Here is a 26,244-nt window from a genome sequence, read left to right on the forward strand (position 1 = left end):
CAGACGGTAGTTTGTTTCCAGTGGCTAGAGGCCATGGTGCACACATTGTCCTCCAGCTTGCCCCAGTGTCTTTTTATAATCTCCTTTTGCAAATAAAATAATTTTTATTAAAGAAAATAAATTCAACTGGCAGGACATTAGCTGTTGGTGGAACTGTTGATAGCTAATTTAGACTGAAAATAATTTAAATTTAGAGATATTTATTTTTAAAAATAAAAACTATGTTTCATATTGCATGTAATTTTGTGTGCATATCTAAACATGTTTGCTTTTTACATTATAGTCTGCTGCAACTTCTATGACTCCAAATTCAGTCATCTCCAGAGAGGCCAGCACCCAGATGTCCTCAGCTTCCACCAGCCAAGGCTATGTTTTACCCGAAGGCAGAGTCATTCCAAACACTGTTTTTGTTGGCGGAATTGATCTTAGGGTATTGTATTCATGTTTTCTTTGCATTTATTAAAATAATGTGAATGGCTGGATTGATGGCTTAGGACTTAAGGTGCTTGCTTGTCTGCAAAGCCTATGAACACAGATTCAGTTACCTAGGACCCACATAAGTCAGATGCACAAGGTGCAGATGAAATTTGTTTGCAGTGGCTCTGGGCCCTGACACACCCATTGTCTCTCTCTCATTCTTTCTCAAGTAAATAAGTAAAATATTTGTAAAAACTATGTTGGGTAGTCAGGATCAATGGTATACGCTTGTTCTAGCCACTTGGAAGGTGAGGCATGAGGATCCCTTGAGCCCAGGAGTTCTAGACCAGACTGGGCAATATAGTGAGACCCTACACTGATTTAATAAATTAAAACTTAATCATTATTTTTTTTTTATATTTTTTGACTAATGGTATTTTAGCATTGTTGCCTGTCCAAGGATTTTTTGTTTCTTCTGTATTTCATTTAGACTTACACCCATTGTGGTGGCACACATCTTTAATCCTAGAACTCAGGAGGCTGAGTTAGGATAAGTGTCATGAGTTCTAGGCCACCCTGAGACTATATAGTGGATTCCAGGTCATCCTGGCATAGAATGAGACCCTACCCTACCGTGACCAAAAAAAAAAAAAAAAAAAAAAAATTATTATTGGTTCTGTGGTTAACATCCATAGAACTAAAAATATCCTTAAATGAGTCCTGTAGGTACTTTGAAGATAACTTAGGGAAGATCATTTTTACATCATCAAATCTCTCCTTACAGTAGACTTAAAGCTATTGCCTGATTTCTCTTTTTTGTAGATGGAAGAAAATGAAATCAGGGGTGTCTTTGCTAGATTTGGCTCAGTAAAGGAAGTGAAGATAATCAGTGACAGATATGGTTTGTCCAAAGGGTGAGTCAGAAAACATGTTCACTATAAATTCTTGAAATTCTCAACTCCTACAGGATCAGAGAACATGCTGGTACTCAAACTGGAATTTGAACCCTTGCTATGAAATGTATTGCTTTGTTAATGTATTTTGTGGATAAAAATTCGTTAGCTTTTGGGATGATGAAATGGCTTAAGGTATTTGCCTGTGAAGCCTAAGGACCAGATCTCACAAAAATCAGATTCAAAGAGGGTTTCATGCATCTGGAGTTCGTTAGAAGGGGCTAAATGCCATGGTGCACCCATGCACTCATTCTCCTTCCCTCTCTCTCAGAACAATAAATAAAATGTTTATAAAAATTTTGATATCTTTTATTTTATTGCCTTCCTAATTTGTATTTCAAGATTCCCTTCCTTTATTTTGATGAAACAAGTAGATCATTTAAAAATTCATTTTTTCTATGTTATATTTAACTAAAATTTTAATTGTCTTGCTTTTGAAATAATAATAATAATAATAAGTAAGATTCAGTTTTATAGATGAGTCTTGTTAATGACTGACGCTTTCATGCTTGCTAACTTAGTCTCAACATATTCTGACATAGATCAGATTAAAAAAAACAATGCTGTAACTTTAGATAGGATTTGTTAATGTAGATCTTAGCTATTTATCACAGTATATTTATCCTTTATTATCACTTCCATTATTTCACAGAATGCTGTGTTCTGTAAACCATGTGCTTTGTGGTGATGATTTTATATTTCATTTATGTTTATATGTATATTTCATTTGCTATTCTAGCTATGGATTTGTATCATTTTATAACGACGTGGATGTGCAGAAGATAGTAGAAGTAAGTAATAGTGTTAGGGTGAACAAATCTTATTTAACTGATTGATGCAAGTTTTATAGACTTGTATTCTGAATATGTACAGTCTTATATAAAATACAGAGAAAGTTATGGTTTCAGTTAGGTTCATATTGATAGCAAAAATTACCCAACTCAGAGCAGCTTGTGGGGGGAAAAAAAAAAAATATATATATATATATATATATATATATATACATATATATATATGTATATATAATGTATATATAATTTATTTATTTAGGCTTACAGGCTTAGGGGAAGTCCCTTGATAGCAGGGAAAATGATGGCATGAGCCAGATGGTAGAAAACAACTGCTGGCCAAGAGAAAGGTGGACAATAGCTCCAGTAGACTGTGCCAAACACTGGCAAGGGGACACTGGGTATAATAACCAAAACCCCACCCCAACAATATCCAGGAGAGGTTAATTCCAAAATCTTAAGTCAGCTGGGAACCTATCATTCAGAACTCCTTGTGTTTGTTTAAAATGAAAGCTTGAGCAGTTTATCTAACTTACCGTAACCTACTTATGTGGAATCCTCTATTTTCAAGAATTAAAGACTATGATTAGAGATTGTACAATTTCTGCTCAGTACCTCTTGACATTTTGATAGCTGGTAAGTAAAGTAGTCTTTATGGTAAAACATTTTTATTTGAGGCAGTTATAGCCCTTGTCTGACAACAGGAAATTTGAGAGAACATTGAAGCATTTACCCAAATCTTGGAGAAATACTTAAAAATGTAGTTATATTGTTATTGTTTTGTTTTTAGTCACAGATAACTTTTCATGGTAAAAAGCTAAATCTGGGACCTGCAATCAGGAAACAAAATATAAGTGAGTAAAAAAAAAATGTTCTTATTGAAACTGTTCAGATTTTCAAAGTATTATAAATGGGTTTTCTTCTTTTCTACTTTTTAAAAAGGTGCTCATCATGTGCAGCCATGTCCTTTGATTTTTAATCCTCCTCTGCCACCATTTCAGAGTGTTGGAAGTAGTCCAAACACTGAAAATTACATGCAGCCTCCAGCCATGTTGAGTCATCCTATTACCCAGTATGTTCAGGTAAGAATTGCCTCTATTCCTGGTCATCATGCCTCTGAACTTAACACCCACAATTTTTGTAATGAATAGTAGGTGTTTAAGTTATGGGTCTCTTCTAACTCTGAGTGTGTCTGTGTATGTGTCTGTGTATGTCTTTGCATGTGGAGGAAAACAACAAAATAAAGGTTGGGCATTTTGGCTCACAGTATTTGAGTATTTATCATGGTAATGAGATAGGGCAGCAGGTGGGCTAGGCAGCTGGCGATATTGCAGGTACAATTATGAAACAGAAAGGGATAAATGATGTTGTTTATCTACTTTCTTTTTTATTAAATTCAGAACTGTTGCCCATGAAATGTTACTTCCATGGGGGTTGGGTCTTCCTAACTTAACAAAGCCAATCTAGAAAGTTCTTCACAGACACACCCAGAGATTCATCATCTTCTAAGTAACTGTAGCTTGTAAGCTGGCAAACAGTATCAACCATCACAGTTCTACCCCTTGTCATTTTAACACGCCCAACATGCCACTTTTAAGCCACAACCTTCTACCTTTTTTACATGAGCTCATGGTAGTGTTGATATAAAATGCACTCATGGGCTGGAGAAACTGCTCAGCTCAGCTCAGCAGTTAAGACTCTTGCCTACAAAAGGCCAACAACTATTTCAGTTCCCCAGTATCCACATAAAGTCAGATGCATAAAGTGGTGCATGTTTCATGGATCTAAAATCCATTTGCAACAGCTAGAGAACCTGTCATAGTCATTCTCATTTATTCATCTTGTATTACCTCCCAGCTTGTTTCTTCTTACAAATACACAAACATTTTTAATGCATTCAGTCCAACTTCAAAAGTTCTCATAAACGTTAACATTTGCAACTTTGAATATGTAAAGGCAAACTCTGGCAATCTCTTAAATGTAAAACCCCTACAGCATTCAAAATCAGGTTATGTAGTTTTACTGTATAGAAATATAAACATTCTCATTCCAAAAGGGAAGAATGTGGTCATAGCAAGATTAGACAAAGGCAGCTGAACATGTAGCAGTGCAAACAGCTAATCCCTTGGTTCCATGTTGGGCATCTAGGGCTCTTCATGGAATTATCTTTGATCCAAGGGGTTTGGTAACCACATGTACCCCACTCTGTCATCCACGTCCTATACAACTTTGCTCTTGTTTGACTCCATGCCTCCAGCTTTCCTTGGAGATCCCACATCCCACATGTTTGCTTAACATCGTGAAATCACTGTTGCAACCTAGGCTTTACCTCCACAGCAAGGATTGAAGCAGTGACTGCTCAGGGCCTTCTTGCTCTACATTGCTGGACTTCAGTACTTTCTGAGAAAGTTTGGTATAAACTTCCACAACCCCCTCAGTATAGTTTTTCTCATATCACACAGATGGCACTGACAAATTGTGCTGCTAACTCAAGATGTAACCTTGGGCTTCTAGTGCTTTCTAGGCTGGTCATTGGGAAAGAGGTTGCTTGCAAGCAAGTAACCCCATTGTTGGTGTGATGACATATATTGATTGTCAACTTTTAGTGGACCTATAGTTACCTAAGGAACTTGACTGAGGAGATACCTTCTGTAGGATAATTGATGTGGGGAGGTCCACCTTAACTGGATAGCACCTTTCCAGTAGGCTGGCACACTATACTGTATAAAAATAAGAAAGCTGGTTCAGCCCTGGCATTCATCATTTTGTGCTCCCCCAGCCTCACTGTAGTGGATTGAATGTGCCTCACGTTCCTGCTGCCATGCTTTCCCCACCATGATGGACTGTAACCTTGCACTGAATACTGAAACACAAACGCTCTTTAAGTGACTTATTGACATGTATTTTCCCCCACAGCACCATTCTAGGACTTTGTTAGCCCAAGTTCCAACCTTCCATATTCTTCGGGCTACTAAGAACTGCATGGTTTAATCACAGTAATGCCCCATTTCTCCATAGCAATTATTTGTATTGCTTATTGATGGAACAAAATTTCTGACAAAGACAGTATTAGGGAGTTAGGGTTTATTTTAGCTCCTAGTTTAAGATGTCCATTTAGGGTGGCAAGGCAGAGATGGCAGCACAAGTGTGAAATAGATACATTGTGTCCATAGTTGGGAGAGAGAAATGTCTCCTTTTTCACTGCATGAAGACAGCTTTGTCCCCTTAGCTTATTCTTCTCTACAGTTATACATTCCAGATCACTTTTACTTGCAGTGATTTCCAAGCTTCAAGTAGGTTCCTGACTGATGGATTTATCTTAGTTTGAGAATGTATAGAATTATGATGTACTTATCTCTAAACTGTGTGCTTCTGCCATTTAGTATTTCTGAGTTGATGAATGTTATGTTTTCATTACGAATAATACTCACTTTCTAAACAAACTTACTTCATTAATCATTCCACAAATTTTGTTCTCAGACACATCCTCCTTACCAATGTTCACCAGTTCAGGTGGCCACTGGATACCAGCTTCCTGTTTATAATTGTCAGGTAATTTTTTAAGGGAGGGGAAAATTTACTTCAGGACATGATTTTGGCCTTGATGCAGATTAATTTGTCATAGTGTACTTGTTAAGTGTGCCTAAAATTAATTGAATAATATACCTAGTCTGGAATTTATCCCTCTGTCCTACTTAGAGGTAAAGGGATATTTTTGACTAGGTAAAATCTTTGACTACAACTGTCTTGCAGATATGGGAAAGTTCTGTCAATGGCAGATTAAAAACGGTCCCCTTCTAAGACCATCTCTCTAATAGGACTAGAAATAGCTATCTATTGCAGCAGGTTTCAACCACTATCATTTAATTTTTTTTTGAATGCCAGATTGTAATGAGGAGGTGAGAGGGTTATATGTAGAAGTAACAAGGAAAATAACAATAAATATTAAACACATAAAGTACTTCTCTTCTCCAGTCTGTTTTGTTATTTAGCAGATTAAAGGATCCAGCATGATAAATAACTTCAACATTGTTTTATCTCCTGTCTTTGTAAAAATGGATGATATATTTAAATTTTTGTCTCCTTTTTTTTAAGTTGGCACCTCAGTGGACTACTAGGGAAGAAAGAAGTTATGTTATTCCTCCGGTAAAGTGAATTAAAAAAATATATAAACACTACTTATTCATAATTTAAAAGTATTTTCTTGGTCCAGTATGGTAGTACACACCTTTAACCCAAACACTTAGAGGTTGATGTAGGAGGATTGCTATGAGTTTGAGTACAGCCTGAGACTACATAGTGAATTCCAGGTCAGCCTGGGCCAGAGTGAGATACTCCCTCAGAATATATTTTCTTTGGCTGGAGAGATTGCTCAGTGGTTAAGGCATTTGCCTGCAAATCCAAAGGATCTCAGTTCGAATCCCCAGGACCCATGTAAGCCAAATGCACAGGGGAACATGTATCTGGAGTTGGTTTGCGGTGGCTGCAGGCCCTGGCACACCTATTCTTTCTCTACATCTCTCACTGTCTCTTTCTCAAATCAATTAAAAGTAAACATTAAAAAATATTAAGTATTTTCTTATTTATTTTGCAACCCTATGTATGTCTATAATTATTGCAAATGCCTTTTTAAACATCATTTTTCATGCTCGTAAGTTTATGTTAACATAGTTGTATACTTAACATGGAAAAAAAAGTTTCTTTCTGAGATTCCTTTTGTGTACCTACGCAATGTGTGATAACTTCTTTCTTACTGATAGGAAATATAGTACAAGAAAAAGAAAACGTTAATTTGGATTTAGAATTAACACCGAGTCTGCCTCTGGCTTTGCTAGTTATAGAAAATGTTGAAGATAAGAATATTTTAGGATTAATATTATTAAAATATAATGAGACAAGGATTTTACCTCTAAAACCACTTGAGATTTCGTTACCCTATTTTTAAGCAGACTGGATATTTTTTAAAAAAACACCAATTGGGAGCTCTTACTACTCCTTTCTACATATTACAGTTTATTTTGCTCAAAATTTACTGGTTCTGTTGCTGATACATACAAAATTTTGTTGGCAGATAGAAGACTTTTTTTTAAAGAGACCACTGCTGAATTTCAGCTACTGAGACTGAAACCATGTCTCAGTTTAGCTGAACTTCAACATAACCTACACTTTGAAACTTTTTTCATTATAATGTTGATTCAGCTCAACAATTTTATGTAGACTTCTGCTGCTGTTAACTACCACTCTAATGAAGTTGGTCCAGGAGTTGAAGTTTTGCCATATGATTGCCTGGGCCATAAAGCTACTCCAAACTCTGGAAACGGCCCACAAAAGGCACATGCCTAGTTTTGCTTATAGATTTTTACCCTTTTAAATTTATTTACTAAAATATAATAGTGGCTACTTGACAAACATGCATGTTTTCCCAGTTTTAAAAAAGTGGATGTCATAAACTATGGAGCTTAAAAAAGTAACACTTAGCAATTAATGTTAAGACAATTACATTTCAGCTGACCACAAACTTGTAATGTCTTGTACAGACAGTTTCTGATTCAGCTATTCTAGCTTCCCTTCCAATTTCATTCCTTTTTTTGGGTTTTCTTAACTCATAAGATAATATTGAACAGGGCAAACTCTTAACCACCACATATAAGTTAATATGGAATCCATATTATTTGGCAGATTGCTATCAGCAGGCGTCTACAAGAATTTTATCTTTGTGAAAGTAGTGTGGATTATATCTACCTTGTCTTCTACAATGTAAACTTGTACTTAGAATACCACTGTATATTATTAACTTTCTGTGATGACATTAACTCTCAAGAATGATAGTAATTACTCAAACTTACCAAAATCCTCAGTTTTAATTATTAAAAATAAGGGTGTGATGATACATGTCAGTAATCTCAGCACTTAGAGGCAGGAGGTGCAGGAATTTAAGGCTAGTCTGGACAACGTGAAACCACGGGTCTATGTCTCCCCTCACCCCCTTTTCACACACACATGTAGCTTGAAATGAAACTATAATACCAGATTTTTGTTATGAATAGTTTTTTTCTTGAAGGATTAAAGTTAATAGTATTTGAAATTAAAATACTTGAAAGCAAATTAATAGTTTTAGTAACTGTACCCTTATGACCACTGCTTTCTCACTGAGGGAGAAAATGTATATGGTAAATGTATATACTAAGTGATAAAGTAGTAAGAGTTACAGAGTACATAAAAATTTTTCAGAAATGAGTATGTTGGTCAAACTTCGAAAAAACCATTAAAGACTAGTCTTTAGATTAAATAAGTGTTTGTGTTTCAGAAATTTGTGAACCGAAGCGTACAGACTTTGGAGTCCTGTCTGTTCAACCCAGAGAACAGAGTGAGAAACTCTTTACTCAGGATAACTACTCGAAGGTATAAAAACAGTGTGGAGGATAAAGCACGTATGTGTGGACTCTGAAGTGTCTTCCCCCTGTGGTGTATATATTTGGAGATGAGTTAACAGCATTTAGTGGATGTGTTGGTATTTGGCTGTAACCCAGTAAACCAATGTGTTTTATGTTCTATGCACTAGTTCTCGAGACTAATAAGATATTAGTGTAGAATAGTTTGTCTTTAGAGAAGTAATGTAGCAGAACTTTTATGAAGACAGGGTTAAAATAATAGTTTGGGCAAATAGTAAAAGAAAATGTTAGAAACCAGAACCCAGTGCATTGATAGTAAAGAACTACTCAGGATAGTAATACAGTTGAACAATGTGGAGAGGACAGAGAGACAAAGTTGAAGTGGTTGCAAAGAGAAGAGCTAAAGTAAATAGAAATTTATTTAGAATTAGTGAAATAGAAGCAAGTATGAGAGTTAGAATTTAGAAATGATCGGTTTATAAGTCTTGTAATACCCAACTTGGATTGATCCCATTTCTTCTTGTTTTTGTTTTGTTTTTCAAGGTCAGGTCTCATTGTAGCCCGGGTTGTCCTGTACTTCATTATGTAGACTCAGGGTGACTTTGAACTCACAGTGATCCTCCTACCTCAGCTTCTGAGTACTAGGATTAAAGGGTGAACACCCATGCCAGATTCTCCATTTCTTTCTGGGACTCATATTCCACTTGCCTTTTTGCAGCACTTGGTTATGAGGATATCTTGCACATGTTAAGTACTTGTTTTGCCACTGCGCTGTCCCCTCATGTTTAAGTCTTCTATTTATGTCAGAGTAAGATGAGGGTGCAGACAATCAAAGGTCTTGGAAACAATCAGTTGGTCAGTCCACTGGGTGAGAATATTGTTTGTTCAAGAAGGAGTTTTTACACTAATACGCTAACAGAGGTAGGCAATTTGGTTACCATACATCTTACCCACTTAAAATTATTTAATCTAATAATCAGTATATTCACATAGTTGTGCCACCCTAACCACTTTCAAGTTTAGGATATTTCAGTCACCTCAGAAACAACCTCGCCATCCATTACCAGTCAATCATAGTATCTCACAAATCCTGAAGACTTAGACAGCCAACAACTTGTGTACCTACAAGATTTTATTTTTCTACACATCTCACATAAATACAGTGTTTAGGATTTTGATGCCTGGCCTCTTTCACTTAACACATTTTCAGGGTATTTATCAGTGTGTCATTTCCTACAACTACAACATTTGTGTTGTTTCTGCATCCTGGTTATTGTGACTAAATGAATATTCATGTACAAAGTTATTGTGTGTACATGTATTTTTATTAGAATGAAATCAGAGAAGCATTTGGTAACTGCAGTGTTTTGAGGAATTGGCATGATTTATCCAAAATGACCATGTCATTTTACATTGAGAAGCTTGTTTACAACTACTTTGTCTTAAAGGAGGGACAATGCCAATTAAAAATCTGTGCTGAAACCAGACTTGGTGGCACATGCCTTTAATCGCAGCACCTGAGAAGCAGATTTAGGAGGCTCGCTGAGAGTTCAAGGCCACCCTGAGACTATATAGGTCAGCCTGGACTAGTGGGAGAATCTACCTCAAAAAAACAAAAAAGGCTGTGCTGAGAGCTGGTCTTGGTGGTACACACGTTTAACCTCAGTACTCAGGAGACAGGGGATAGGAGGATCACCTCACCATGAGTTTAAGATCAGCCTTGGCTAGAGTGAGACCCTACCTCAAAAATAATAAAAATGGGTGCTCAGTGTTGGAGTGATGGCTCAGGGGTAAGGCACTTATCAGAGTGCGATTCTCCAGTATCCATGTAAAGCCAGGTGCGTAAATTGTTGTACGCATCTATAGTCCATTTGTAGTGGCTGGAGGCCCTGATATACTCTGTTCTCTATCTCTTCTCTCTTTCCTTTTAAATAAATAAATGAAAGAAAAAAAAAAAAAAGAAGTTGGCAGCCTATAGTTGTCTATATCTACATTTATTTTCAGGGGTCAAGCTTACTATCTTGATGGTAAGTCCTACACCTGTTTTAATTCCAGCGACTTTTCAAGCTTGTTTCCTACTTGATGTCTACAAATTAGAGCCTTTGAACACTTTCTGTGATTGCACTGAAACAAATTATTACAAGATACAAGATACATGATTTTTTATTGAAGAAAGTGATAGAAGCAGAAAGAGAATAGATGTGCTAGGGCCACTGCAAGCAAAATCCAGGGGTTTGCACACGTTTGTTTCTGCCTTTGCCTGGATACTGGAGAATTGAACCTGGGCCATCTAGTTTTGTAGTAAAGTGCCTTTTCCCAGTGAGCAGTCTCTCTAGCACCAGAAGTCACCGTTTTTGATACAGCAAGTGACTATCTCCTAGGAAAGGGGAACAATTAAAGTATGTGTGTAGAAAAGAAAAAAATTGTACTATCATCTGTTACTCTGTTTCTCTTTTAAACGCCTCACCTCCCATTTTTGTGTGTGTTTATTAGCATGGAATGAAACACTTACCTTCCCTCTGTATTTATGGGTTCTGAGTCCTTGAATTTGCCCAAATACTCTGAGATTTTTTTTTTAACTCTATACAGACATTGTCTTGTCATTCCCTTAACAATATAGTATAACTTTATCTGTACTAGTTAAAGGGTAAGAGATACTTGTGACTGCAGGAATATTGCATGAGGTGTGTGCAAATTATATGTCATTTTTCTGTAAAAGGTGTAATCATTAGGTTTTGGTTTTTGACACCGGTGCTTCTGAGAAGACTTTTTTTTTCCCCCGTTGTGGCTTTCAAACATGTGTCTTGTAGGTTAGGAATATAGTTTTGAAGTACATAATAGTTTTCCATCTTAAAAAATGGCATTTCAGTTTGAAGTGGCATGCTCTTTTCAAGCTACAATTTCTAGCAGATACAATTTAGTTAGTAAAAATAATTTTAAAGTGGCATACATTTTCTACCACTTGTCATTGGCAAACAGCTGCCCAGTCATTATATTAAAAAGTATCTAAAATAAGCTGGCATATTGGCGCACACCTTTAATTCTAGCACTTGGGAGACAGAGGCAGGAAGATTGCCATGAGTTTGAGGCTACCCTGAGACTACAGAGAGCAAGACCCTCCCTTGAAAAAAGATACCTAAAATAATATTTATTCTAACTTATAAATGATGATCATCTAACTTGTGCATTTCTGAGGTGCTGGGATTTGGTTTTTAACTCAGCTGTTTAATAAAACTTAGCTAGTCTTGGTGCATTTGTACTGTAAAGCTCAGAATTTTCTTTAAATGATTGCCTGTTTTGTTGGTGTATACTATCTGCATTAGGGATTGTATAATTCTTTTAAGTAGCTAGCTGTTTCAGTATATCTTCAGTGATTTAATATGACTGTTTCTTTCAGGATAAATGAGTGTGTCACTTCAGAAGAAGCCGGGCAGTGATGAAATCTGATTGAATTTCTGCTAACTTTCTAGTCTCAAGAGAAGTTGCTGGTACTGAATACTACAAGACTGAAACGTTTTTCACTGTTACAGAAACCTAATTCTAAATTTTGAATAATCACATTCCCAACTTTCTGTAAAAGTTATATTAAGTTGTCTAGTTTTATGTTGAGATTGTTCTGTATTAGATGCTTGATTAGAAAATAGTTCTTGTTTAATATATGGTAGAAAGAATAAATTCAAAGTAAGAAAAATAGTTTTCAAATACTTGAAAACAGTTGAAAGTAATATGACTTACAAAGACTTTTATTGAAATTGGTGTTAAAGATTTTAAAAGCAAGACCTGATTTTTCATAATAAATTTTAATCTATTTTGAAAGTTCAGAATTTTAATAACTTGAATCCAAGAATTTCCCATCTGCAAAAAGAACCTGCAATCAGAAAATATTTAGTGTTATACTTTGCATTTATTATTTCTGAAATTTATTACAAAAGCAGAATTTTTAAGACTCCATTTTCAATCGGTGGAACTCAATATATAGTAAGACTTATTGAAAAGTCTTGTCTATACTCAGGAAAACAAATTTTACACCATTCCATCTTAGCATTCATACAAAATATCCTTGGTCTAGAACATACACACACACACACACACACACACACACACACACACACAAACACACACCTTATTTGGTGTGATACTAACTAGGATATCTAAGTTTCTGGAAGTAATATTAAAGAATCCTATACACACTAACTTTAGATGTAAGCTTAAATTCAGTGGTTGACTTAATGTGTGCAAAATACTGGTATTAAGTAGTTCTAAAAATTTCAATGTCATTTAAAAGTTAGTGTCTGAAAGAAATTGTTTTCATAATTCATTAAAATAGTATTTGTGTTGCGTTGTGGGTTTTTTTATTGTTTGTTAATCTATATTTTTGTAAAGTATATTTTCAAAATAGTGAAAATAGGTAATTTTGACATTTCTAAATTACAAAAAGTTATTACAGATACATATCCCAAAAATGTGCTAGAAGCATGCAGTGTGTTTATAGATTACATGGAAGGTAGCACTGGCACTGTACCTTTCCAAGAAACACTTTATTGGCAATATTTGAGCTGCCAGGGGCATGACTCTTAAAAGTGCCTTATTTGGCCCCTTTCCTGAAACATGGAAATTCTGCTCACTCACCCTTAATCTAATGATTGTTCATGTCATCAGTGCATGCTGGGCTTGGTAATTTTCATCCTGGATCTGAAGGCAGAAGCTATTTAAGGATTACTAAGAAGATTTTATACATAAACGTTAGAGAATGTTTTGAAACTCATACTTTTATCAGAATCTCTGTACAGTTCTTTGTGGTGTTAGAATTTTACATTGCCACTCTGCATTTAAATTGGCTGTCTACTACACGTAATACCTAATAAAATTCTGAAAAGTCAATTGTAGTTGTCCCAGTGTGGTCTTAAGGAGAAGTAAAGGAATAAACTTAGCTGTCTGCTATTTTGTGAAGCAGAGTGTTTAAGAGTAATGTAGAATGAGGAGACAGAAGTCCTGAACTTTTGCAAAAAAAGGAAGATTCATTTCAAATGTAGACTATGTTCCTATTATATACTGTCATTGCATAAATAAAGCTTTTTCTTTATTTTTTTAATTTTTTTTTTGTTTGTTTATTTGAGAGCAACAGAGAGGAGGCAGAGAGAGAGAGAAAGAATGGGTGCGCCAGAGCTTCCAGCCTCTGTAAATGAACTCTAGACGTGTGTGCCCCTTGTGCACCTGGCTAACGTGGGTCCTGGGGAAATGAGCATTGAACCAGGTTAGGATTCTCAGGCAAGCGCTTAACCACTAAGCCATCTCTCCAGCCCAAATAAAGCTTTTTCTGTAAAGTATTCTTGACCTATTAATTTTTACAGAAGGCATAGGGAATTTTATGGTTAGTGATGGGGTGGGGGAGTTTAAATGGATGACTCCTTCCCCCAGTATATTCAGGATTTAAAATTAAATGTACATCTGCAGTCTCCTGGTTAAGAGGTGTCACTATGGGTGTATCTTTGGGTCCAGCCCAAGGCTATTTGAATTGCAACCTAATACGCAAAGTGCCTGAGTTCTGACTGGGGTTCCTGAATGTGCTTCCTTGCTTGTGGCTTTTGCCTGCTCTCTCTCACTCCTGCCCTCCTCCTCCCCTTTCTTCCTGTCTCTTCTCCCATCTCCATCCACTCACTCTCTCCCTCCCTTTTCCCTCAACCCCAAACCCTCTGCTTAGTCTTAGTCATAGAAGGTGCCAGCTATTTCTGCCATTAAGGAACTTCCCTTGATCAGTAATGTTCAAATAATTTCCTATAATTGTGCCTGGTTTGTAAATTAATCTCAGCAACCTGAGGATATGCTACAATGTTACTACACATCCTTGAGATTCAAAGATATAAATATTGGTCGATTTAATAACCGGCAATACTTGGTGCATTTTGTTACTTAGTCCTGTAAGAATTTGTTTATACATCTACATATGTGTATGCAGATATGCACACATTTTATTTTAGGAGAAAAACATTTACTGAGCTAAACAGGTTAATATAGGTCACTGTAGTGAACTAACAGAAGACATAGGACCATTAAAGAAGACAGTACATCTGGTTCCAGTCCCAACCCCTTGGCCAAGGCCGGCCTTCTAAATACCCACTTTGGACCTAAGATCTGTGACTCTTCCTTTATCTGGGGATATTGTAATTACCCTATAGGATCTTTGGTCTTTCATACTATATTTTCTTTGCATGAGAATCTGTTTAAGAAAAATAGTATTCACTGCCTTTCCCCTTTATAGTCCTGGCAATTTTAAGTTCTGCACGCTGAGCTTGTGGGCAAATAAATGCTCCCTTCAACACACCTGTGCAATAATTCATCAGTTGGTAAGCATTTGTTCACGGACTCATAATGAGAAAATAGGACCTCCAAGCTTCCAAAAGATAGAGTGGCATCAGAATCAGGTTAAATCTTGGTAAGTGTAGGGTGGCTGAAATCAGCAATTACTATTTTTTTACTTAAGAAAGAGAGGAAGAAGGGAAGAGAGAATGGGTGTACAAATGAACTCCAGACACGTCCCGTGATGTGCATCTGGTTTACGTGACTCCTGGATAATTGAACCTGGGTCCTTTGGCTTTGCTTGCAAGTGCCTTAAGTGTTAAGCCATGGCTTCAGCCCTGAAATAAGTAATTTTAAACTGAGTGTGTGTATACATGCTCATACACATGCATACATACACACACAACAGAACATACACATTCATTATAGAGAATTTAGTTACCCTAGCCAAGGTGTGTATGCTACCATATAGATTATTCCCATTAACAGTTACTTTACATCTGCTTTGTGGCATTGGAAGCACATTTGCAGTTGTGTAGTACCAAGATTCTCAACACAAAACCAAGTCTTGAGGGCTGAAGAGATGGTTCAGCAGTACTCAGAGGTGCTTGCTTGTAAAGCCTAACAGCCTGGATTTGATTCCCTAGCACCCACATAAACCCAGACGCACAGAGTGGCATTTGCTGTGGCAAGAGGCCCTGACTTGCTCATTTTCCCTCCCTCCCAGTAATTTTCTTAGAGACCAAACCTTTAGGATTAAAAATTCTATATTTAACTTTGTTCACAGAAAATTAAATTTACAGTAAGATCAAAACTCCAGATAAATTTGGTCAGATATTTTTTATTTAAACATTTTTGCTTGCAATGATTTAATGTGTACTAATAGCACCCTTAACTGCAAGACAGAGTTGTCACTTTCCAAAAACACATGCTCCATAGTAGTTTCTGTGGTTGCTGAGGCCCTGTACCCTCTTGTAAGCCCTCTGTAGGCAATACAGGTAAACTCAAAAAAAAAAAAAACATTGCGTAATCACTTTGCTGTCTTTCCTTGCTGTTGGTGGGAAATAAGGAACAGCAGCAGTGAGGCTGTGTGCCAGTCTGGTTTCACAAACTGGGCAATAACACGTATGAAAGCAGCAGTATTTCCCATTGACCAAGTCTTGCAAATAGGGCCAACTGTTAAGGATAATCATTGGGAATCTCTGAATCCCTTCTTTGAGATGAATATTGCTCCTGTTACATAAACATTTTGATCCTGTAATGTCCCCACCTGGCCAACATCAGATGGAAAACAGGGAAAGGAGAGAGTGCCAAAACACTGTGGTGGGGAAATTGCTTGTGATACCAAAACCCCACCCCCAACATGCTGCTTCCAGGTAGCATTTATTCCCAAATCTCCATCACCTGGGAACCTAGCATTCAGAACACGTGGGTTTATAGGGGACACCTGAATCAAGCCACCACATTCCAACCATGGGCCCCATAAACTGACAACCATCCATGAGGTAAAATGGAGTGCATTCAGTTCCAATAGTTTTTCTTTAAATCAATCTTAATGATGTTCAAACATCCCCATAATACACAGTCTTCTAATTGAACCAAAATGACAAAATAAAAATGAACCAAAAGCCTGTAATGGTACAAAATAAACCTTCACATTGTAAAAGATGGCATTAAGCATAGCAGAGAAATATTCAACTAATACTAGATTTAAACAGGGTAAACATCAAACTCTGTAGCTCCAATTCCTAAAACCAGCCAGTGACAAATCTCCAAGCCCACTAAACCAGCAAGTCTATATAATTCCAATTCTGTCTCTCCAGCTAAGATACAGTCCTGGAAAACTTCATCCAGGACTGGCACATCTTCTTAGCAGCCATCTTGTGGTCTGGCATTTACACTGGATCTCCACTGCAACCCATGGTTCATCCTCACATCTCGATCAGGTCTCCATGCAGGCCTTCAGCTAGCCTGTTTCACACTGCCGATGGCCCTTTCCAAAACACAAGACCCTGTTGCAAATTCAATGACCCTCTCTTTCCTGAATTTTTATACTCCATAATACCAGATTGGTTACTAATTTGTTAATCTGTGAGGAGGGGGAAGACTTTGAAGAACAGGACACTCCTGCAACATTCACCCTGCTTCAAAAGACTACATTCTTTCTGTTATCCCAATGCAGGTTAGCTGACCCAATCTTAATGGCTTTAATTTCACCTGTAATTCAGCTAAACCAGCAGCAATTTCAGCTGAAGGATTTCATTTTGGTTGTGCCATTACCCTATGCTCACACCAGGATGTTTTTACATAATGCACCACTGCACAAGTTCTCAGGACACAGGCATAACAGCATGCCTCTCACATAAATTGTCTGTAGGCCAGCCCAGGCCTTTCTTTCTTTCACAAGCCAAACTTCACAATCCATAGTTCTTACTGCATTCAGTTCATTCAACCATGACCAGAACAGTCCATCCAACTGTAGTAATAGCACTGCAGGTGTCTCTCAGGCCAAACATTTAAAACCTTCCACATTTCTCTTGAAAATCAGCCCCCAAAGGCCAAACCATAAAGTTTAGTGTATAGTAGCAAATGATACCACTCCTGATAGCCAAATTCAAATTACAGTCAGGTTCACACTGGTGGCAGAAATCATCTGACCAAGAGCAGATTGTAAAGGGTGGGTGGAAGGTTTATATTGGCTTACAGACTCAAGGCAAAGCTTCACCATGGCAGGGGAAAATGATGGCGTGAGGAGAGGAAGGAGAACACCTCCACACCATCATCTGGGGTACAACAGGAACAGGTGCATGTGCTTTGAGTATTATTATATGTCCTACTTTTAAAATGGCCTCTGGTAGGCACATGGTTTTCTCACTTGTTCTGTGTCCTTTCTTTTTTAAATAATATATTTAATTAATTTATGTATTTGAGAGAGAGTAACACATAGAGACATAGAGAGAGAATGGGTGCACCAGGGCCTCCAGACACTACAAATGAACTCCAAATGCATGCACCTCATTATGCATCTCGCTTATGTGGGTCCTGGGGAATTGAACCAGGATTCTTTGGCTTTGCAGGCAAAGCCTTAACTACTAAGAGGCCTTTTCCAGTCCTTGTGTCCTTACAAAGAGCCTGAACTTCCAACTGTGTTAGGCACTTATTTTGGCTTATAGTCTTAAGAGGAAGATTCATTATGGCAGGGAAAAGACAGTACAGCAGAGCAGCTGGACATCACTTCCTTGCTGCAGCATGTGGAAAGAACAGTAGCAAAGTGGAGACTAATAAATCTCAGGTTCTACCTCAGTGACACACCTCCTCCTACACCCTCCAAATTGCCACAACTGGGACTCAAGCCTACAAATACATGAATTTATGGAACACATTGATCTAAACCACCACAGGATCAAACTTCATTGACATGTAAATATTCACCCAGCACAATTTGCAGCTGAAATAATATTTTCAATTATTTATTTATTTTGATAAACAGGGAGACAGACAGAGAACTAATGAGTGTGCAAGGCCTCTAACCACTGCAGATTCAGATGCATATGTCATTTTATGCATCTGGCTTACATTGGTCCTGGGGAATCAAACCTGGGTCCTTTGTCTTTTCAGGCAAACACCTTAACAACTAAGCCATCTCTCCAGTCCAAGCTGACTCTTTATAAACCCCAATCATACTGCAATACATACAAAAAAAAAAAATATATATATATATATATATATATATACAGGGCCTCTAGCCCCTGAAAACAAATTCCAGATGCATGTGCCACCTGTGAACCTGGCTTTATGTGGGTACTTGGAATTTAACTTGGGTCCTTTGGCTTAGCCAGCAAGTGCCTTAATCAGTAAGCCATCTCTCCAGTCCCTAAAGTAGAAATAGCAGTCATGTTACCTCAATGCCATTCTGGTGCATTTACAGCTTTGCTTGGGTTTCTTTTTCTCCATTTTTTGGATTTTTTTTTTCAGAGAGACAGAAACAGAGCTAAGGCTGAAGAGATGCCTTAGCAGTTAAGGCACTTACCTGTGAAGCCTTAGGACCCAGGTTTGATTCACCCATACCCATGTAAGTGAGATATCCATGATGACACATGTGTCTTGGGCTCATGCACAGTGGCTAGAGGCCGTGGTGCACACATTCATACTCTCCCCCTATATTTCAGAAAGAAAGAAAGAAAAGAAAGAAAGGAAAAAAGAAAGAAAGAAAGAAAGAAAAAGAAAAAATGTAAAACAATACAAATGTATTGCAGTATGATTGGTATACAGTAAACTGCATATGCTCAAATAACATGTTTTGATGAATTTTGGCCTACGTCTTTATAACTATGACACCATCATAAACAAATATAAACATGCATTTTCAGGACTTCTTTGTAATCCATTTCCCCAACCAGTTGTCAGCTAAGTTGTTTAGCTCACATGTGCTGGAATTTTTTATCTCTAGAGTTTGGTGTGGCTTCTTTGACACCACATAATTTTAATGTTTATCCATGTGGAAATTGGTCAATAGTTTCTTTGTATTGCTGAGCAGTATAATATAGCACATATTCTTTTCTCACAACTTGTTTATCCATTCAAGAAATGTGGATGGAGCCTGGTGTGGGGTATACCTTTAATCCCAGGAGGAAGAGGTAGGAAGATTGCCATGAGTTGGAGGCCAGCCTGATACTACATAGAGCATTGCAGGCTAGCCTGAGATAGATTGAGATCATACCTAAAATAAATAAATGAAAGAAAAGAGAGGAAAAGAAAAAACTATGTAGATGGAGCAGGAAAATGACTCATCAGTTAATTCATTTGCCTGCAAAGCCTTAGGACCCTTGTTGGGTTCCTAATACTCACATAAAGACAGACATATAAGATGGCACTTTGTCTGATGTTCACTTGCAGTAGCTAGAGGCCTTGGAGTGCCCATTTCCTCACACTCCCCTCTCTGTCCTTCTCTCCACTTTTCCCTCTTACATACTGAATTTTTTTTTAAACTTGGAAAAGTTGTAATTTTTTTTTCTCAATTTTTATTAACATTTTCTGTGATTATAAAAAATATCCCATGGTCAGTAAGTTAAAAAGGAGATATAAAGGGAAGAGAAAGGAAAGGAGGAGGGTACTTAATAGGTTGGTATTGTATATACGTAAGTAGAATGATTGACATAGGGAGGGGCTATGATGGAGAATGAAATTTCAACAGGAAGTGGCGGGGAGAGGGTATGTATTACCATGAGATTTTTTTTTATAATCATGGAATATGTTAATAAAGATTGAAAAAAGATATTATTTAATTATTAATTAATTAATTAATTTGAGAGCAATAAAGAAAGAGGCAGAGAGAAAGAGACAGAGAGAGAATGGGCACACCAAGGCTTCCAGCCACTGCAAACCAACTACAGACATGTGCGCCTTTTGTGCATCTGACTAACATGTGTCCTGGGAAATCGAGCCTCAAACCGGGGTTTTAGGCTTCACACGCAAACACTTAACCAGTACCCCATCTTTCCATCCCCAAAAATATTTTGAATTGTTTATTTATACTTATTTACAAACTTTACATACAAAAATGCATCTTTTGTTTTAAATGTGTATTCTCCTTTACAAACACTACTCTGATGAAATACAGAATTTCAAAATATTCCTTGTTTTACCTGAGGCACCCAATGTCAAATTTTACTATTCCTTGGGCTTTCTCTAGGATGTCACCTAAGTGAAACCAACATCCTGACCTCATACCTAAGAGTCATGCTTTTGTGTGAATAGTAGCTTCTTCTTTTTTTTTTTTTTTAACACTTAAGTAATACTTCCCTGTATGTGGAAACACATTGTGTTAATCCACCTTCCTTTTCATGACTCTAGTGTTGTTTCCAGTTACAAAGAGACCTTCAGGGGCTGGGGAAATTGCTCAATGGTTAAGGCACTTGCCTGAGAGTTCTAAGGATGAAGGTTCACTCCCTCAGTACCCACATAAGCCAGATGGACAAGGTTTGCATGTGCCTGGAGTTTGTTTGCAGTAGCTGGAGAACTTGGTTCTCTCTCTTTCCCTCTCTCTCTGTCTCTCTGCAAATTAACAAACAAGTAAATAAATAAATCCACCTTAAAAGAAAAAGAAGGGAAAAATCTTCCAATCACTCTAATGTGTCAAACTAAAATCCACTAATGGAGACTAGAAAGATATGTCAAATATTTAAATAGTAATAGAATGTTTTGTTTATGGATTTCCTTCATTCATAAACTGGTATTTAGCTTTTGGAACATCATCTTCAAAAAGCAGTCATAAAAAATCAGAACAAAGTGAATATCTCTGGGTTTGCCTCAGACACAATTTAAACCATAGTGATGTCTCTTTCTGATTTTCAAATCTGAATTTCCTTAAGATCAGACTTTACAAATATATTATTTAAATTTTGTTTTGTTTATTTTCATTTATTTGAGAGTGACAGAGAGAGAAAGAGGCAGAGAGGGAAAGAGAGAGAAAAGAGAAGGAGAGGGAGAGAAGAAGGGAGAATGGGCACAACAGGGCCTCCAGCCACTGCAAAGGAATTCCAGATGTGTGCACCACTTTGTGCATCTGGCTAATGTGGGTCCTGGAAAATTGAGCCTGGAAGCTAGGTCCTTAAGCTTCATAGGCAAGCACTTAACTACTAAGCCACCTACACAGCCCTACAAATATAACTTTTGTCAAGGAAATCTGATCCTCATCTCCATTTATTTTGAAGTTATGAACTTACAAGCTTGGCATGTTGGTTCATGCCTTTAATCCCAGCACTAGGGAGGCAGACCATAGGAGGATCATAGTGAGTTGGAGGTGACTACATAGTGAATTCCAGGTCAGCCTAGACTAGAGTGAGATCCTTCATATGTCAAAAAGAAAGAAATTTAAAAATATATATTTATCTGTGTGCATGTGAGTGTGCTAGGGCCTCTTTCCACTCCAAAAGAACACCAGGCATTCACACCACTTCTTGCATTCCACTGGAATGGATGGCTTGAACTGAACCACACCAGCAGGTTTTGCAAGCTAAAGCAAGCACATTCCTTTCACCACTGAGCAATCTTCACAGCCTCTTCATTGTTATTTGATAGGAATTATCACTGCCTGTCATTTAGTGTGTTGTCAGTTTTATTTTGAATTCATTCCACCAAGAATAAATAATACTTAGAACTTGGGTAAAAGTTTTCTCTTTTAAACAGTTGAGGTCATTTGATAAGACAAAGGCATAGGTACATAGGAAACAGAAAAAAAAAAAAAAAAAAGTGCCCAGAATAAAAATATCCAGAGCCCTTGGGAGCACTTCTAAGAACAAGGTCGAAACATTCTATTTCAGACCCAGCTGCTCAGCTGTTTTTCTTCTCTGCTCTTCTTCACTCACCAGTAGGTCTTGTAATTCTGGCCCTCTTTATGCCATGAACACTGGCCTGGATGAGGCTAGATACCTGATTTTGGGCTGAGAGAAACTGTACATTCAAATGGAAGTAATTTTGGTTCTGGAGAGATAGATGAAAGGTTAAATCACTGGACTTCAAAGCCTAAAGACCCAGGTTCAGTTCCCCAGTTACCAATGTAAAACCAATGAACTATCTGACTCACATGTCTGTAGATTACTGGCAGTGGCTAGAGGCCCTGGTGAACCCATTCTGTCTCTCTCTGTCTCCCTCCCTCCCTCTTTCTCTGTCTCCTAGCAAGTAAACAAGTATATATATTTAAAGGAAGTCATTTTACCTGAGTCAGCCAAGAAAAATATTACACAAATACAAAAGCATAGAAACAAGTAAGGTCAGAGAACCATTCTTTCCTTCTGTGGACACATTAATCTAGGTACACCCCCATATAGAGCTTGGTACAAGACTTGGCAAGTTCACTTCTAGAAATCGAAAATGACATACTAGGCTTTTGTCCAGTAAGCAATACTAGATTACCTAATTGTCAACAGAAATTAGGAATAAGCTAAATGTGTGCAGATAGGGGAATAATTTGATACAATCTTTTCATACTATTTAATTCTTGACCATAAAGAGTTAGTAGCTAATATTTTCTGTGGAAGACTGATAGTAAATGTAGTTTGTGATTTATATGGTGTCTGTCATAAATAATTGGTTGTGCCATTGTAGTATAAAAGCAACTGAAGACAATGTGGAAGGGAAGGGATAGAGCTGAGTTCTAATAAAATTCTTATTTATAAAAGGCACCACCAGCTGGATTTGGCTTTAGGGGCTAGTTTAAATAGATATGGATTTATATTTATTGGCATGCAGAGTTCATTGTAATATACTGCTTGGGGCAAAGGCCCATCTTAGTATAGCATGGGTCAAATAAAGCTGCATATGTAAAATGAAAATTCATGTGCTTGCAGACCAGCAGACAAGGGACTGGAGTGATATTACAACAAATAATCATGAGATCTTGCTAGGTTGAGAGATTTGCAATGATTTTTCTTTAGGTTTCCATATGTTATTATTATTAATTTTCTAAAATTATCTAATCATTTGTTTACTTATTTACTTGAGAGAGCAAGAAAGAGGAAGATACAGAGAATTCACGTTCCAAGGCCACTAGACACTGCAAACAAACTCCAGATGCATTAGAAACATCCACCACCTTGTACATCTAGCTCTATATGGGTCCTGGGGAATTGAACTCCAGTTCTTAGGCTTTGCAGGCAAGTGCCTTAACTGCTGATCCACTACTGCAGACACAATAACATATACCTTGGGCTGGAGAGATGGCGTAGCGGTTAAGCGCTTGCCTGTGATGCCTAAGGACCCCGGTTCGAGGCTCGGTTCCCCAGGTCCTACGTTAACCAGATGCACAAGGGGGAGCACGCGTCTGGAGTTCGTTTGCAGAGGCTGGAAGCCCTGGTGCGCCCATTCTCTCTCTTCCTCTATCTGTCTTTCTCACTGTGTCTGTCACTCTCAAATAAATAAAAAATTTAAAAAAAAATAACATATGCCTTAATAAAACAATTCCATGATTGTTAGGGTCACCACATGGCATTATGCAGACCACATGCTCCACAATTCCAAGAGACATCCTTTACATGGGCTCCAATGCCAAGAATTCCCTTGTGTTGTATCATAAGGCAGCCCTCCTATGAATGACTCCTTTTTCATTCTGTCCAATTATTTCTGCCATCATTTACTTCATACTGACTAGTTCAGACATTGTCCTAGTGCAGAGGAACTATCAGGAAACAAAGTGCCTTCTCTCATAAAGTTTCCACTGAAATCAGGAACAAAGGGAATAAGCCAAGTGAAGGATATACTGGCATGTTTGAAAATGAAAGCCTAACAGGAAGGTAAGATAGAATCAAAATCCTGGGAAGGAAGAGTTTTCTGGTTGTTCATTCATATTTCTTATGGAGACCAGGCCATCCTCAACATCACTATGCAGCTGAGTATGACCTTGAACCTGACCCACCTCCCAGATGCTGGAATTACAGATGTGTGCTTCTGACCCACACAGGACTTTCTATTTTATTGTTTGTTTTATTTATTTGAGAGAGAGAGTGAGAGAGATGAAGAGAATGGAGAATGGGGATGCCAGGACCTCTAGCCACTGCAAATGAACTCCAGATGCCTGTGCCACCTTGTGCATCTGGATTTACATGGGTATTGGGGAATCAAACATGAGTCTTAGGCTCTCTGGGCATGTGCGTAAACTGCTGAGTCTTTTCTCCAGTACTCTGGTTTCTATTTTATTTTCCTCCATTTTTTTTTTAGGGAGGGAGATAGTGGGGGACGGAGGATGGGCACACTAGAGCCTCCAGTGCCACTTTGTGCAACTGGCTTATATGAGTACTGGGCTATTGATCTGGGTTCTTTGGCTTTGCAGCAAGCACCTTAACTGCTAAGTCATCTCTCTGTTGCTGGTGGTTTCTTTTTTTTTTTCTTTCTTTCTTTCTTTCTTTCTTTCTTTCTTTCTTCTTCTTCTTCTTCTTCTTCTTCTTTTTTTTTTTTTTTTTTTTTTCTCAAGGTAGGGATTCACTATAGTCCAGGCTGAACTGAAATTCACTATGTAGTCTCAGGTTGGTTTGGAACTCTCAGCAATCCTCCTACCTCTGCCTCCAAAGTACAGGGATTAAAGGCATGCACCAACATACCCAGCTCCCAAGAGGGGTCTGTTTTAAATAGGATGGTAAGAATAGACCTTAAACACCAATTTAAGGAAGGAACACCTGTTGATATTTTGAGAAAGTATATATTAGATGGGGTATAGCATCTGCCAGGCCCTAAGGTGATCATGACTGGTAGGTTTGAACAGCAAGTTTGTCTCTGTGGCAGAGAAGGAGAGAAAGAAGGAAGGGGGAAGGAGGGAGGGAACAGTAAGTGATGTGCACAGGTGGGTAACTGTGGCCACATGACATGACTTTATAGCTTATACAGAATAACTTCACCTTTGTTTTATTAGAGAGAAAGGGGCACACCAGTGCCACCAGCCACTGCCAATGAACTCTAAACACATGTGGCACCTTGAGCATCTGGCATATGTGGATACTGGGAAACTGTACATAGGTCTTTGGGCTTCACAGGCAAGCACTTTCACTGCTAAGTCATCTCTCCAGTTCCAAGACCTTCACTTTCTTTCTATGCTCACAGTTGTGGGATTTTCAGTAGAGCAATGACGTGCTTTGATTCACATAGTTAAAGTGCCACTCTGCATATTACATAAAAAGTAGAATGTCATAGACTCTATAGATTGTTCAGTGGTTAAAGGTGCTTGTCTACAAAGCCTGGTGGCCAAAGTTAAATTAATTCCATGTAAAACCAGATGTACTATGTGACATCTGAATCTGGAGTTTGATTCCAGTGGCTACAGGCCCTGGCATACCCATTCTACTTTACTCTCTATCACTGTTTTAAAATAGGTAAAATAGTAAATGAATAAAATACTTAAAGGGTTTTATTTTTTTCACAAATCCAAATTGTGTGTGTGTGTGTGTGTGTGTGTGTGTGTGTGTGTGTACTGGGGAACCAAATGCTGCTCCATCAGGCTTTGCAAGCCTTTATCACTGAGTCATCTCTCCAACTCTCCAAGGCATTGATGATATTGTTGTTGTCTTATTTTTAAACATGTGAAAGATAAAGAGGCAAAGAGAGGCAGAGAGACAGGGGTGCACCAGGGCCTGCAGCCACTGGCAATGAACTCCTGATGCATGCACCTCCTTGTGCATCTGGTGTGCATAGGTACTGAGGAATCCAAACAAGTTTCTTTGGCTTTTCAGTCAAATGCCTTAACCACTAAACCATCTCTCCAACCCCCTCTCTCCCCACCCATTTTATTTTGTTGAGGTAGGATTTCTATCTAGCCCAAGCTGACTTGGAATTCACTATATAGTTTCTGATTGACTTCATATTAATAGCAATCCTTCTACCTCTGCCTCCCAAGTGCTGAGATTAAAGGCA

At 37.8% G+C, this 26,244-nt stretch overlaps 1 protein-coding gene across 3 annotated transcripts; it reads left to right on the forward strand.

Moving 5' to 3' along the window:
* Window positions 1-340: 340 nt before the first annotated feature.
* LOC123457079 (deleted in azoospermia-like) lies at window positions 341-11,956 on the forward strand. 3 transcript variants are annotated; one of them, XM_045141162.1, is made up of 10 exons: window positions 341-430; window positions 1,240-1,331; window positions 2,110-2,161; window positions 2,949-3,012; window positions 3,101-3,240; window positions 5,639-5,710; window positions 6,254-6,304; window positions 7,376-7,489; window positions 8,466-8,547; window positions 11,931-11,956. In XM_045141162.1, the coding sequence occupies exons 1-10, from the start codon at window positions 341-343 to the stop codon at window positions 11,954-11,956; spliced, it is 783 nt and encodes a 260-aa protein (XP_044997097.1). The 3 variants fall into 3 exon arrangements, with proteins under 3 accessions (XP_044997097.1, XP_044997098.1, XP_044997099.1); XM_045141163.1 differs by lacking the exon at window positions 11,931-11,956 and adding an exon at window positions 11,917-11,929 and having other exon boundaries at window positions 8,466-8,533; XM_045141164.1 differs by lacking the exon at window positions 6,254-6,304.
* Window positions 11,957-26,244: the final 14,288 nt, after the last annotated feature.

This window comes from Jaculus jaculus, chromosome Y, assembly GCF_020740685.1.
Source record: "Jaculus jaculus isolate mJacJac1 chromosome Y, mJacJac1.mat.Y.cur, whole genome shotgun sequence".
In the NCBI taxonomy this organism is placed as follows: domain Eukaryota; kingdom Metazoa; phylum Chordata; class Mammalia; order Rodentia; family Dipodidae; genus Jaculus; species Jaculus jaculus.